The sequence below is a fragment of the Pleurodeles waltl genome, chromosome 4_1, assembly GCF_031143425.1.
Source record: "Pleurodeles waltl isolate 20211129_DDA chromosome 4_1, aPleWal1.hap1.20221129, whole genome shotgun sequence".
In the NCBI taxonomy this organism is placed as follows: Eukaryota; Metazoa; Chordata; class Amphibia; order Caudata; family Salamandridae; genus Pleurodeles; species Pleurodeles waltl.
In genome coordinates, this window is record NC_090442.1 from 991,159,461 (window position 1) to 991,173,606 (window position 14,146).

The window sequence follows — 14,146 nt, forward strand, 5'->3', positions numbered from 1 at the left end:
GGTGTATGAACACAGCTAGGCTTAATCAACAGAGAGTGAGAAACTTACATGTAAAGGGGAAGCACTGTAGGAAACCAAAACAGGGAAGATGAATTAAGGAAGTAGGGGCCAGATGTAAGTACAAACCAATTTGCGACTTGCAAATTGTGAGTCCTTCCGACTCGCAAATTGCAACTCGCAAACTGGTATGCAGAAAGGTGTCTCAGACACCTTCTGCGACTCGCTATGGGGTCGCAAAGACCCACCTCATGAATATTTATGAGGTGGGTCGCAGTTTGCAACCCCATAGCGAGTCTAGGCACTCACGGGGATGGTGGCCTGCTGGAGACAGCAGACCACCATGTCCGTGACTGCTTTTGAATAAAGCAGTTTTTTTTTTTTTTGCAGCCCGTTTTCCTTAAAGGAAAACGAGCTGCAAAAAGAAAAATTACCGAAACCATTTAGTTTCGGGTTTTTTCAGAGTAGGCAGTGGTCCATAGGACCACTGCCTGCTCTGAAAAAAAATTTTTTTTTGCATTCACAAAAGGGAAGGGGTCCCATGGGGACCCCTTCCCGTTTGCAAATGAGTTACCATCCACTTCAAGTGGATGGTAACTGCGAGTTGATTTGCGACCGCTTTCGCGGTCACAAATCAACTCTACATCGCGATGCGGTCGCAAATAGGAAGGGAACACCCCTTCCTATTTGCGAGTCGGAAACACATTTTGCGAGTCGGTACCGACTCACAAAATGTGTTTCTGCATCACATGAGGCCTTTTGCGCCTCGCAAATGCCGTTTTTCGCCGTTTGCGAGGCACAAAAGGCTCCTAGGTTTCTTAGGCACAGCCCAGGCATCCTTTCGACGCAGAGTTCAACAAAAACTACCTTACCTGGAATGTCATGTCGTCACACAGCAGAATGGAATTCGTTTAGGATTCCATGACATGTCTAAGGTGGAGTGAATGTCTCCTTGAAAAGGTAAAATATGGTACAGTTTAACAACAGGAGTAGCGCAAAGCTACCCTCCATATAGTCACCAGGGCACAACACATATTTCACTGTTTGATACATTTCAGTATAGACTACCGCAAAGTACACCCATGGTGAGCAGCTTGAAGAGCAGATTTTGATCAATGTGCAACTTAAATCCACCATCTCTCAAAAACTGCCTGAAGTGCTTAAGACTCACACACAATGCAAATGTTTTTTTTCTATCAGGGCATACTTGTCCTCTGTGGGTGGCAAGGCTCTTGAAGCACATGTTACATTTCTGATACAAGACTGCACTACTTCCTTTGTTCACAGTTTCTTCTTTATAGTCAAAACCTTGTAATGGAGATGCTGTGTAAATTATTTATTTGTTTGGAATGCACTTGCATATATTCTGACCACACAAACTCTGATTGCTTATTAATCAACATTTTCAAGGTATAAAGTTCTGATGGAACACTTTCTCACATATTTGGAATAGGAAACACTAACCACAAAAACGATGTAAGATTCTATTTGCTTTCCAGGGCATCTGCTCTTTTTCCTAGCTTTTGATACCTTCTTTACCAATTGTGTGTCATAAGTATTTCAGACTTGGAAAGACAAATTTACATTTTGAGACCTCCAGATTGAAGCCTCTGTCTTCTAAAATACTCAGCACCCTTCCTTCAAGATTGTTGTGCTCTTCCTTTTATCTTCTGATCACCAGGATATCTCCCTGAAAGTAGAGTACATCTTTAACATCATTAACGAGTTTATGTATCCGCCTTTGGAGGACTATCATGGCTGAAGCCTAACCAAAGGGCATCCGTTTGTATTGAATACAATAAAACAGCACAAAATGGCCATCAAAAGCATACTGATGGGCTGTAATGATATCTGGTAAAATGCTAACATGCTAAATCTTTCACGTTTGATCACCAACAATTTCCCAGTGATTTTTTACATTTGACAGAGGAAACATACCAATTAAATTGTTATTTAAATAATAAGGGGTAGATACTGTGTCTTGCCTTGCCATTTGGCCTTCTGTTGTTAACCTATGTGTACTAAAAATGACCCGAGGATAAGGAGAGTAGAGGTCTTTATTCAGTGTCTCCTCTCTTCACTTCCATTCAGCTCTTTGTCACTAGCCTGACAGAATAGAATCTCAAGGAACCCAACATTCCAAGACAGGAGGGGCAAAGAAATGGAATTTACCATTGTACATAAAAGAATAGAGACACATGAATATAATAAATATGATAAAAGAGGATACTAAACTAACATTACACATTATAGTACATCTTCCCCCAACAGTTTGTTGAACAAAGTTTCAGGGAAAAGAAAGAAAACCATAACAAAGATGGTTATTTTCTCATAATGTAATCCTTATGCCAGGCTGATGTATTGTTTACTCTCCTCCTTGTGTTTGAGTCCTCATGGTTGGATAGGTAGATGGGGTTCTTATTTGTGCTGTCCATTATAGGGTTGAATTTAGCTAGTCTGTGGATGCTCCATTTCTAGCCATTGTCCATTACACCTATATTGTGTTTGATATCTGTAATCTGCATAGGTTCATAGAATTTGGAATCACTGTAATCTTTTCCAACAGGTTTTTTGACATATGCCCAGTCTCCTACCTCACACTTTTATGATTTAGTTCCGCATTTATTGTCATAGTAACCCTTGTATTTGATCTGGCGTGATGAAACTTTTGTTCCTTCTAACTTCCATGTTATACTCCACTCTTTCTCCTCCTCCCAGCCAATAGGGGAAGCATTTGGTGCATGATTTTCTTCTTTTAAGAGCTGAGAAAGGTGATATTCTTGTAATTTGGTTAGGGGGCAGTATGGTATGTCCAGAGCATATCTTGTATGGCCCTTTCTACTTGAATGTGATTGGCACAAGCTAGTTGGATGCATTATTTTATCATTCTGTTTACCCGTTAAAAGATGTTGTTGGCTCTGGGACAGTATAAAGCAGTTTTTTTGATGCGTGATGTTTAAATTAGGTAAATATCTGTCATTACCAAAGAAATAAATTTTACCCCGTTGTCAGTAATGATTGTGGATGGTATGCCTTCGGTTGTAAAGGTGTCTTTTAAAAAAATTATGAGGGATTCTGTAGTGTTCTGATTTACCATCCAATTGACTAGCCCAATTAGATTAGTAATCAACTAAGACAAATGCAAATCACTTCATTAAGCCTTCACCGTTTTTAGGTGGCCAATTATATCCAGTGCTAGCTTTTCCCATGGTTTGTCAGGAACAGTTACAGAAGATATGGGAACATTGTGAACAGTTTTGGATTTATCACTATTCGTGTACATAGTACAATTGTTTACTTTTGACTCAACTATGGAGTCTATGTAAGGAAACCAATAATGTTCTCTTAGTTTAGATTTTGTTAGACTCCTCCCTAAATGGCCTTCAGGTAGTAGATGGATAACTTTGTTTTTTAGTTTTTCTGGCTGTGTTATTTTGTTGTTTCTTATTATCATGTCCTTAATTATATTGATTTCATGGCGTACTTCCCAAAATTTGCGGATTTCATCATTTACTTCTTTGTTAGACATGAGCCATCCCTGTACTGTGTAGGTTCTCAGTTGTAACATTCATCATTCATGGTACTTTCTTCCTATTCTTTGTCAGTGAGAGCTGAGGAATTGATCTCTAGAATGGGATATTCAGAAGTTTCATATTCTTCATCTTTTTCCAAAGCAGCTCTTGATAGAAAGTTAGCTACCATGTTTAGGTTTCTTGGAACACATTCTACTTTGAAGCTGAAACTTTCTTAGCCTAACACCAATCTAACCACTCAGGGTGTACTATTAGAAGCACCTTTAGATGTAAACATATTTGTTAGGGATTTATAATCTATGCATATTTTGTATTATAATTCCCACAAAAATAATTTGAAGTGTTTGACAGCCCAGAAACATGCTAGAGCTTCTTTTTCAACTACAGAGTAATATTTTTCCGACTTTATTAGAGTATGTCAGGTAAATGCTACAATTCTTTCTTTTCCATTAAATATTTGGGACAGAGTGGCTCCTATTCCTTTGTTACTGGCATCAGTGCTTAGTATGTTTTTTCTGTTAGTATCAAAGTTGCATAGGTATGGAGCTGTTTTTATTGCTTCTTTCAATTTTTCAAATTATTTTTGATGTTTCTCTAACCATTTGTATTGTGTATGGTTTTTAGAAGTCCTTTCAGGTTATCTGTTAGGTTGGCAATACTTTTACATGTTTAGCCATATATTCTGGAGGTCATAAGAAGGATTGGAGTTCATCTTTAGCTCCTGGTGCATGAGCTGTCTTTATTGCTTCTAGTAGGCATATTTTGGGACTAAAACCATCTTTGGATATGGTGTGTCCTAAGTAGTCCACAGTACTACCAATTTGGCACTTATCCTTTTTTAAGGTTAGGCCTGCTTCTCTGAGTTTGGTAAGGACCATACGTAATAATTTGTTATGTTCATTTATATAATAGTGCCATAAATGAGAACAACATTTTGGGAGCATAATGTTTTAGATATTTCTCCCAATGTCTGGTGCATTATGTTTGGGAAAACTACAGCCTCAATGCAAGACCGAATGGCATCCTGCAGAACATAAATGTTCCCATCAGTGTGGTAAATGCAATTAACCATCTGGGTGCAATGCCACCTGGTGATAGGGCATTGATAAGTTCAGGACAGTAAAAAAAGTAGCTTCCTCCAAGGTGCTTAGCATTTAATGAATGCAGGGTAGAGGGTGCATTTCAATTCATATACTATTGTTAAGATTGCGTAGATTAATGCATAGCCTAATGTTGACACTTTGTGCTTTTTTAGCTATCACAGCTGGGGCAGTTCATGGGCTGTATACACCTAAATCTTTTAATCTGGCATGTTTTTTATTATGGGTTCCCACATCGTGTGGTATAAGTCTAGTTTTGTACACAACAGGCTTAGCATTTGCTTTGAGTAAGATTTTTTACTGGAATTGTTTTAGGCTTCCTAGGTGTTCTAAACATACATCTGGGAATGTGTTGCATATCTTGTCACCTGCAATAGATTGGTTTACTGATAACACCTGTTCTGGATTGCTGAGATCCAATTTTAGCCCTAATTCTTTTTGATGTTGCCATCCAAGGAGGTTGGCGCCTTTTTCCACCACATATACTTTACCAACTAGTGACAGATTTTTGAAGGTGATACATGTTTTCACCATGCATTTGAGCGGAATTGGGTTTTTAGAATCACCACTAGGTGAAATATCTGGGGTTTGGCAAATTAGATCTTCATTGGTTGCCATAGATTTAAAGTCTGATACATTGATAAGGGTAAATAGGGATCATGAATCTGCAAACAAGTTTACAAGTTTTCCATCTAAATACATATTGCACTCTAGGTATCTAATTTTATTGATGGGACTTTCATCTTTTATTTGAAGAAATATTTTCTTTCCTACCTGGGATCTTTATTTGGGTATGTTATTTTCACCTCTCTTCCCATTCCTAGATATGTCTCTGCATAGTCTGGTAAGGTGGCCTTTTTTTATTTCATTTCTTGCAAGTGGCAGATTTGGCTTGACAATTGTGGGAATATGCCAACTGATTGCTGCTACCATAGTGATAACACTTAGGTTTATGATTTTCATATTCACTCCTTTGACGATACTAATTTTCTGTATGATTCTTAACTATTGTTTTGCATATATTGTTTTTTTGTTCTTCTATTATTTCTGAGGCGTGTTCAGTTGTGGTAAGGGTTTTTATTTCTTTCAAACACATAGCTGTGTGTTCTGTAGATTTAGTAATTTATACAGCATCAAGTAGGTTAGGTTGTTTTTGTAATAATTTCGCTTGTATTTTGGAGTTGTTTGTGCATCGCGCCTGTTGATCTCTAAATAGGGAGTCATTCAATTATTTGAATTCACACAACTTGCTTAAGCCACAAAGCACTGCCACATAATTTGTTCCACTTTTTTGTTTGCCCTGGATATGGCTGAAGAATATATGACATTCAAGGACAATGTTAATTTATCACCAAATTGGGTTTCTAATTTTAGTAAAGTAATTTTGTACTTGTCTGTTTCTTCATCACCATCATCTTGTCTGATTTCCAGTTCTGGAAGTGTTTCAAAAAATTTCTTACCTTGTATACTTAAATTGTGTAGTAAAATGTGTTGTTTCCTTACTGGACTGAATCTTTTGCCCCTAATGGCTAAAAGGAAAGATAGAAAGATGTTTATCCATTCCTTCTAAGGTTTGTTATGTTACCCCAATTTGTTTAAAAGTGGCGGGGTTGTGAGATGCTGCCAGCTGCCATTGTAAAAATATACATTTTCCTGGAAATGGCACAAAGATAACTGATCAGTAAGAAACTGTCTAAAATTGATCTGCACATCAAAGCATAGAAGTGTTATTAAATGTAGTATACTACAACTTTATTCTTTGCATAAACACGCTTTTAAGTATTCATATAATACATATTAGTATAAATTACATGTATCATGTGCTATACCTGTAATTTACGTAAAAATAAGCTTTAGGTACATACTGCAGAACTTTAAATCTATAACACTGATCCTTATTATTGCACAGATGGAACTTAGCTGAATGCAATGGTTAATACATTTTATATACATCCTGTGTATTAGAATTGCAAATTTCATAACTAGATAGACAATGTCAGTTTACCACAGAACTACATGTTTAGGATTATCCCACACTTCAATAATTTATAGAATATGCAAATATCAAGGGCTTTGGAGAGCAGGTACCATAAAAAAACAGAAGATGGCATCATTAATCAAGCAACTAAATATTTATTATATTTACAGTTTAATGTTTTGAAGAATAATACATTCCTAATAGTCATAGGACACGCTATGAAAAGATTATGTGGTGTGCGTGTCACCGTAGTTATTAGATGTTGAAAGCACAAGGGTTTAATTTAAAATTAGAGGGAGTGAAGGTGTGCCTGTTACCGATAGTTTTATGCGCTATGACACACTTTGAAGAGATTTTAAGGTGAGCTTGTCAACGCGGGGATTTGTAGTGCAAGTGAAGTACATCCTATGACATGCTATGAAGAGATTTTAAGGTGAGACCATCACCCCAGGGATTTGTAGTGCAGGTGACGTTTTACCGACAGAGTGAAATTGTCTTGTAGGTTCTCATTATCCTAATGAGACTACTGGATTTGGGTGGCAGAATCACTTGTAGTGCGGGAGACTGAGTCTGAACCCACACCAGGTGAAACCTGTCGGCCTAATCCAGGTATTGTTCCGGCTAGCTAGCAGTGCCTCATCTCTACCCAAGAGCAGGGATGATTGGGCATCCGAACGCATGACACAAATGACTCCTCAGGGAAATCGTGGTCACTCAGATCTCATCCGTTTCTCTCAGTTATATTAGTCTCACATATGCAAGGACAATCAGAAGCAGAGTATAGTTCAATAAAGTTTTATTGAAGCAACTGCATCTTAGATAATAAAGCATGTATTGCAATAACTAGTATGATGAAGCATGACAGGATTACAATTGTGACAAGGAGAGTAAAACATAAAAATAACACTACCATATTGTCTCTACGTTTTTTTAGAATAGTTCCTACCTAGACTATGTTAGAACACTGCATGTTGAGCTCTAATTCTGCCCTTCAGGATCCCCTGAGAAGACATCATCCTTCATACCTGAGCAAGAGGCCTGTAGTCTACATAAGCAGCTGTAGCAAAGCACTCAGCAATCAGCATACAGTAGTGGTCATCTGGCAGGAATCTCCCTCTACTGTACATGGGTCAAAGTAGTGTTTTTATAATAAAACAGCTGATGTTCCAAGAAAGGATCCCCACGTAAGAGTGTCTCTGTTTCTGTGAACAATAGAGACAAAGCATACCACTTTTGCCATCAACCTATCTTAATGCAGCCTTGAGAAAAGCACAGAGTGAAAGAAATGTCTTGTTTAAGAACGCAGTGCTGGCCTAGGCAAAGAACAGCTAGGTAGAGAAAATAAAGCAAAACCGCAAATGTGACTATTGCTAAAATAATAAAAACAAAGTTGAATAAAATATATCGAGGTTAAAGTGCACAGCGGCAAGCCTAGTTTGCTAAAATAACGTGTATAAAACTATAGCTAAAATGCCTACACAACAAAATAACACCAACCTTAAATTGAAGATATGTGATGTGCGTGTAACTGAAAGACGATGTACGGGACATGCTTTTTCTGCAAGGAGTAAGCGTGTTGCCATAAGAAGTGAAAAGCCACGCCTGGAAACACTTCGGGAGAGGGATTTGCCAGGGTCTAGCAGGAGCATGCCCGTAAGTGGGAGGTCCTAGGCTGAGTAACCCGGAACTCCTCTGTGGTAGGCAGCTGAAGAAGACAGGCACAGTTATTCAGCCACACTGCTGTAGCGAAAACACCTCTGGAGAATGGAATGGCAGAGGTGCAGTATGTGCAACCCCTCAAAGACTCCTGGAATGGAGTTGGAAGAAATAGAAAGCCCTGCCCATCTATATAAGGAAACAGCAGTAAGTAAGGTGTGAGTGTCTGTGCAGGCACAGCGGACACAGTGTAGCCTATTGTAAAGTGAAGGGTAGAGGGAAATAGGACACAGAAGGAATGCTTCACAACATCATCTTGAGACAGGCAAGAGGAGGGGGAGTGATAATTAGTTATTAATAATAATCCTTAAAAAGGTGGAAAATTACTGTACCTTAGCTTTGAGAATTCTCTTGGAGAGGTTTGATGTATCGAGTTAGAGAGAAAACCGAAAGCTCACCAGAGGTTCTTTAAACAGGTCATACCTCAAAAAGGAAGTTTTCAAGGAGAGTAGAAGTGGAAGTACACAGAAGGGGAGGAGACACATTTGCCCCCTTATGCAGACCAATAGTCGCCAATGTTATAAAGATGGCACGAGGATAAGTAGAGTAGAGGTCTTTATTCAGCGTCTTGTCTCTCCACCTCCATTCAGTCACTATCTGTCACTATCTTGACAGAATAGAATCTCAAGGACCACAACTTTCTAAGACAGGCTGAATTTCTCAACATAAGAAATATATCACTGTGACTAGAGGAGGGGTAAAGAAAGGGAATATACCATTGTACATAACAAATTTGAGACATATTTACATAATAAATATAATAAAAGAGGATGCTAAACTAACATTACACATTATAACACTAGGGATCCAACCAGATGCAAACTGTTCTATTACATCAAAAGCCATTAATTGCAGTAACACCTGCTCCACCTTATCCCTAATCTTAATCAGATTGTTTCTTGCTTTGTGAACCTTAGGTTTTGCGTGACCTTTCAATCTAATCTGGTGTACAAACCCATTTAGTGACAAGTTTCTGCCACTAAGCATCCCTGCGGGTTACCTCATCTTTTCTTTCCCAATTTTGTCTTCCCCACCTACCACCAACAACTGTTCCTTACTTTTTGGTTTAAACATATATGGAGATTCCTCCAATCTCTCCAGCCTTGCACAGAAGGTCCACTCTAAGCTGCATACAGTTATCCTCATGTAACCCGTTCTAAAATGTAAATGTGTGTGTGATGATCAATGATGTTAATAGGATTACCATTGTATCCCACAAGATTTACATCACTGGAAGCAAAATAAGCGCCCAATGTCTTTTCAGTCTCATCCTGATACACTTCAAAAGCCACAGTCGTCAAAGATATGTTGGTAAAAATGTGCAATTATACCTATTCTCCCCACTATTAATGTTCAACACAATTTCATCATCATCAGAAACTTCACTGGCTGTCCATAAGTCATTGTCAACCTCCATTTATTTTAATTTATGCTTTATTATCTTTTTGCCTACATGCCTGTGCAAAGCCACACTGAGTTTACCTATGTCAGGGAGAAAGGTGACCTGTTCAAACCTGCGCTTGTGCCGGTTATGTAATAAAAACAGCACCTTCTATGGAATGCTATCGAATATGGGTGGCCCACGTTTATCATGGGCAGCTGTTAACTAGATTCAGATTTAATCTTTTTGTACATCTGTTCAGCTTCCCTAAGGGCTGATCTGCCCCGGCACCTTGTGTCCTATACATGTGATAACTTGTCAGTACAATCAATTGAGCATTTTGTCCTGTTTTGTCTCCATTTTTCCTTACCAACAAAAAGTTTTCTGATCCCTTTTCTTCAAGCACTAAGATCCACAACTATAAGCTCTGGTATATTACATTTTATGATGCCTGGAGATGTGCATGTTCATTTCCAATGTTCTAAGTTGTGTAATCAAGTTGTGAGAGGCCTGGGATTGATCTTGGTTGTTGTGCCCATCAGAGATTTTTACATCTGTACCCGAACAAGGCATTAGGGAGGTACAATTACTTTTGGAATTTCCAAATTTTCACAGGGTATTGGTCTTTCCGATATTCAAGGTATAGACTATGTATAATGTATTAAAGGGAGGGGCCTTGGATGTCATATGATTCCACAATTGTTTTAACAATGTTTTATATATTTATATGGTTTTATGAAGTGTTTTATATATTTTTTTAATTCATGTGTATCTTTTATATTATATTTTAACCAAATAAAGAATTCTTCTACTACTTTTTCTTATATTTTCTGTTTGTGAATTAAATAAAGCATTTCATTATGTATGTATTTTTTTGATGAATGCTTGTTTCTGTATTTTTGTAAATTGTTTTGCAGTTCAAATCATTGAAAATACTTAGACGGGATCTCTGCATCCCAGTAAGGACTCAGTGGGGGGTCCTGGATTCCAGTAATGATTCAGTAGGGGTCCCTGGGTTCCAGTAATGATTAAGTGGGGGGTCCACAGACGTCAAAAGGTTAAGAGCCATTGTAATAGAGCACACACTCTGTTAAAGTTATGAATTTAGATGTAACAATAACAAAGACATTTAAGGGCAAAGGTTAACAGAAGAGAGGCCATATAACTTCATGTTATTAGGGTGTCAAATATGTAGTCTACTGAATTACTTTACTAAATTAAAGCATTTCTCAGCTTGTGCTGTATATCATTACATACAATATCACTACGTCACCCTACCACTACTTTGAAGCTATTGTATAAACCATGTTTGTCTATCTTATATTGAGCCATTATAGCAACTAATTCTGTTGACAGCACCACATCATCAACCCTTAGCTTGATCCTGGTGCTGCCGCTGATTCTAACCCTGCCTTAATCCTAGCACGTATTCTAACATTTCAGTTCACCTTAACCTGCTGTGTCAACATAACCACAAATATAAGCATAAACCTTAGTTTAACCCTAAACCTAGCCCTGGACTTTACCCTAATCCTAACACTAAACTGACAACAAGCCTAACCTTAAATCTAACCTGAAGCATAACCCTAAATTGTAACTTTAATTTAACTATGAATAAATTTAACTCAAGCTAAACATTAGCCTAACCCTAAATCTACCCAATCCCAAACCTTAAGCCTAACCAAAAATATTACCCAAACCGTAACTCTAAGCGTAAGCATGCTCTTCAAACCAACTGTAAAGGTATTCCCGAATCTAATCCTACCAAAACCCTCACACTAATCCTAACCCTAAACCTACCCCTAACTTTAATCCTCAATCTTAACCTAATCCTAACCTTGACCCTAGACATAAACCCACCTCAACAACTTTAAAGTAATCCTCAGTCTTAATCTAATTCCAAAGCTAGTGCTCATTATAATCCTAAACCTAACCCTAAACCTTCAGCCTAATACTAAACCACATCCTACTCTTAACTAGTGATACCAACATGTCAGTGAAGTTTGTTTTCTTCACCTGAGTTTTTTATTCCTTGGCAGAGTGTAACTGCAACAAACATTCTGAGAAGTGCCATTTTGATATGAATGTGTACCAGGCTAACTTTGGCCTCAGCGGTGGAGTATGTGATGACTGTCAGCACAACACATTTGGGCGCCACTGCGAAAAGTGCAAACCTTTCTTTTATCATGATCCACTACGTGACATTTCCGACCCATATGCATGTGTTCGTAAGTATTCACCATGGTAAACTTCACATGAAACATGGACTGTCTTATTTTAGCCTATACCTATCAGTCCTTATATGTCTCATATAATGATGATCATGGAATACAGAGAGATGTGAAGCACTCATATTCACGACATACACTATTAGAGGAAGATGTGTTAATGTATAATGGGGTTGTAAGTGATTTAGGCTACTAAAGGTATTTGTTTATGTATATATGTATTCCGGAATGCACATACACAGACATGCAAACACCACAAATGTGCAAATTCAACAACATATATGAATGCCCGGAGTGTAATAGGCCACTTATTACCATTGTGGAGTATGGGGTGGGCCCTGACTCATGAGAGTCGAAGACCACAGCACATTACTTGATACAGAGCTGCATAAATGGTTTACCCCTGCTTTTTTCTTGAGTAATTGCTATTGGGACACATTTCTTTCTTGTGAAGTAACTTTAATAACACACTGTGGTAAATCAATATCATATCCATAGTGGATGCTTTCACGTAAACTTGCTTTCACTTCAAATGCCCCACGGTCTCAAAAAACTTAGAAATAATTGAAATCGGGAACTAGCTTAAGTACATTTCCCTGATGCTGCTCAATTTTGTGGTGACATTTCCTCCTAAAACCACCCCAAAAATGACATTTGCGCCCATTGCAAATATACTAGCTTGTGCCACTCAGTCGGTGCTAATGTCTATTCAAGACAGGTGCAATCTTGTACCTTATTTGTTCATTTTCTGTGATCTGACCCTCAGCATTGACGTCAGCTCCCGCAGAAATAGATGGTCACTTGGGTGTTAAGTAGCAGGTGAGGATCATCACAGAGTACAAAAGGGATATAGATAAAGACACTTGCAGAGGTATGCATGCACACATATACTCACACAGAAAAAGAACCGACAGAAACGCTCTACAGGCACTTGTCAAAACATGTCAGGCTTCTAAACATTACATACATTGCGTTACGTGAAATGTCAGTCTCTTGAAACTCTGCATTGCACCAGAGTCAACCACCATTGCAAGCTTTATATTTATTTATCATAGCATGTGACTGTGACCCGGAAGGAAGTCTTCACAATGGAATGTGTCAAAGCAAAACAGACCCAGCGCTGGCCACGGTGGCTGGCAAGTGCCAATGTAAGGAAAACGTGGAAGGAATCCGGTGTGATCGATGCAAAGCTGGTTACTTTGGTCTAAGTGGTATTGATCCAGTTGGTTGCCAGTGTAAGTATGCCATTTTTACTTAGACTTTGAAAGAATTATTTGAGTTAGAAGAAATAGTATGTTTCCAGAAATGACAGCTCTAATATGAGATTGGTTAAAATTGGGGAGTCTGGGGAGAGGCTATGTCTCATTGAAGGTTACAATTCCCTCTGCTTCCTCAAAAATTCTCTACAAATCTGCTGTATGGCCTATAGTTTTTAGGTCTGTATACAGATAGTTGTAGCTTTCGAGACCATTTGTAAACACAAAAAATAATATAATATGTAATGTGTACAAAAATGTTTTTAGGTTTAGCCGCCTCAAACGATTGCATGAGTGGAAGTGTCGGGCACATTTTGGCACATATGCACAGGGAAGTTATTTGATGACGAAAGTGTCATTCAACGGTGTATGTGCTTATTTCTGCTCAGGCAGATGAAATTACCCTGGAGTTGTAAGTCCTTCATCTGCATAGGGTCTCTCTGTGTACGCAATTTACATTTTTTCTGATGTGCAGGATGGGCACACATTGGCCCCTTCAGCCATAACTCACATTTCAGATCAAAATAATCAACAGCGCACACAGAAATAAAGCAGTGACGCAGAGCCAGCAGATCAACATAGAGCAATTGAGAAAAACTGCAAAAAAAAAAAACTAGGGACAAATTTACGAGCTCTGTCCGCCACCAGAGCGTCACTTTTTTCAATACTCCAGCAGCGCAGACTGAGGACCCATATCTATGAGGTCACGCAAAGTCACTTTGTGTGGTTTTGCATGGCCTCATAGATATGGAGTAAGGCAAGGCGGCACAAGTCGCTGTGTTGCCTTACTGTGTTCCAGGGAGGCGTTCCATGGGTGTTGTAGTGGGTTTTCCCACGCAAGAACCCATGGATTTTGATACTGCCCTGTGTTTACAAAATCACTTAAACCTGGGACAGTGCCGAAACCTTACGCCTCCCTAGGTGAGGCATAACGAGGAGAAATATTTTTATTTCCTG

General features: G+C 38.5%; 1 protein-coding gene across 2 annotated transcripts in view; it reads left to right on the top strand.

Annotated features, from left to right (window-relative positions):
- The window catches only part of LAMB4 (laminin subunit beta 4), a 724,082-nt gene that overhangs the window by 338,927 nt on the left and 371,009 nt on the right, over nucleotides 1-14,146 (top strand). For both annotated transcript variants that reach the window (XM_069229818.1, XM_069229820.1), the window contains exons 10-11: nucleotides 11,745-11,933; nucleotides 12,989-13,168. In XM_069229818.1, the coding sequence (XP_069085919.1) occupies nucleotides 11,745-11,933; nucleotides 12,989-13,168 (369 nt within the window). The remainder of the gene's footprint in view (nucleotides 1-11,744; nucleotides 11,934-12,988; nucleotides 13,169-14,146) is intronic.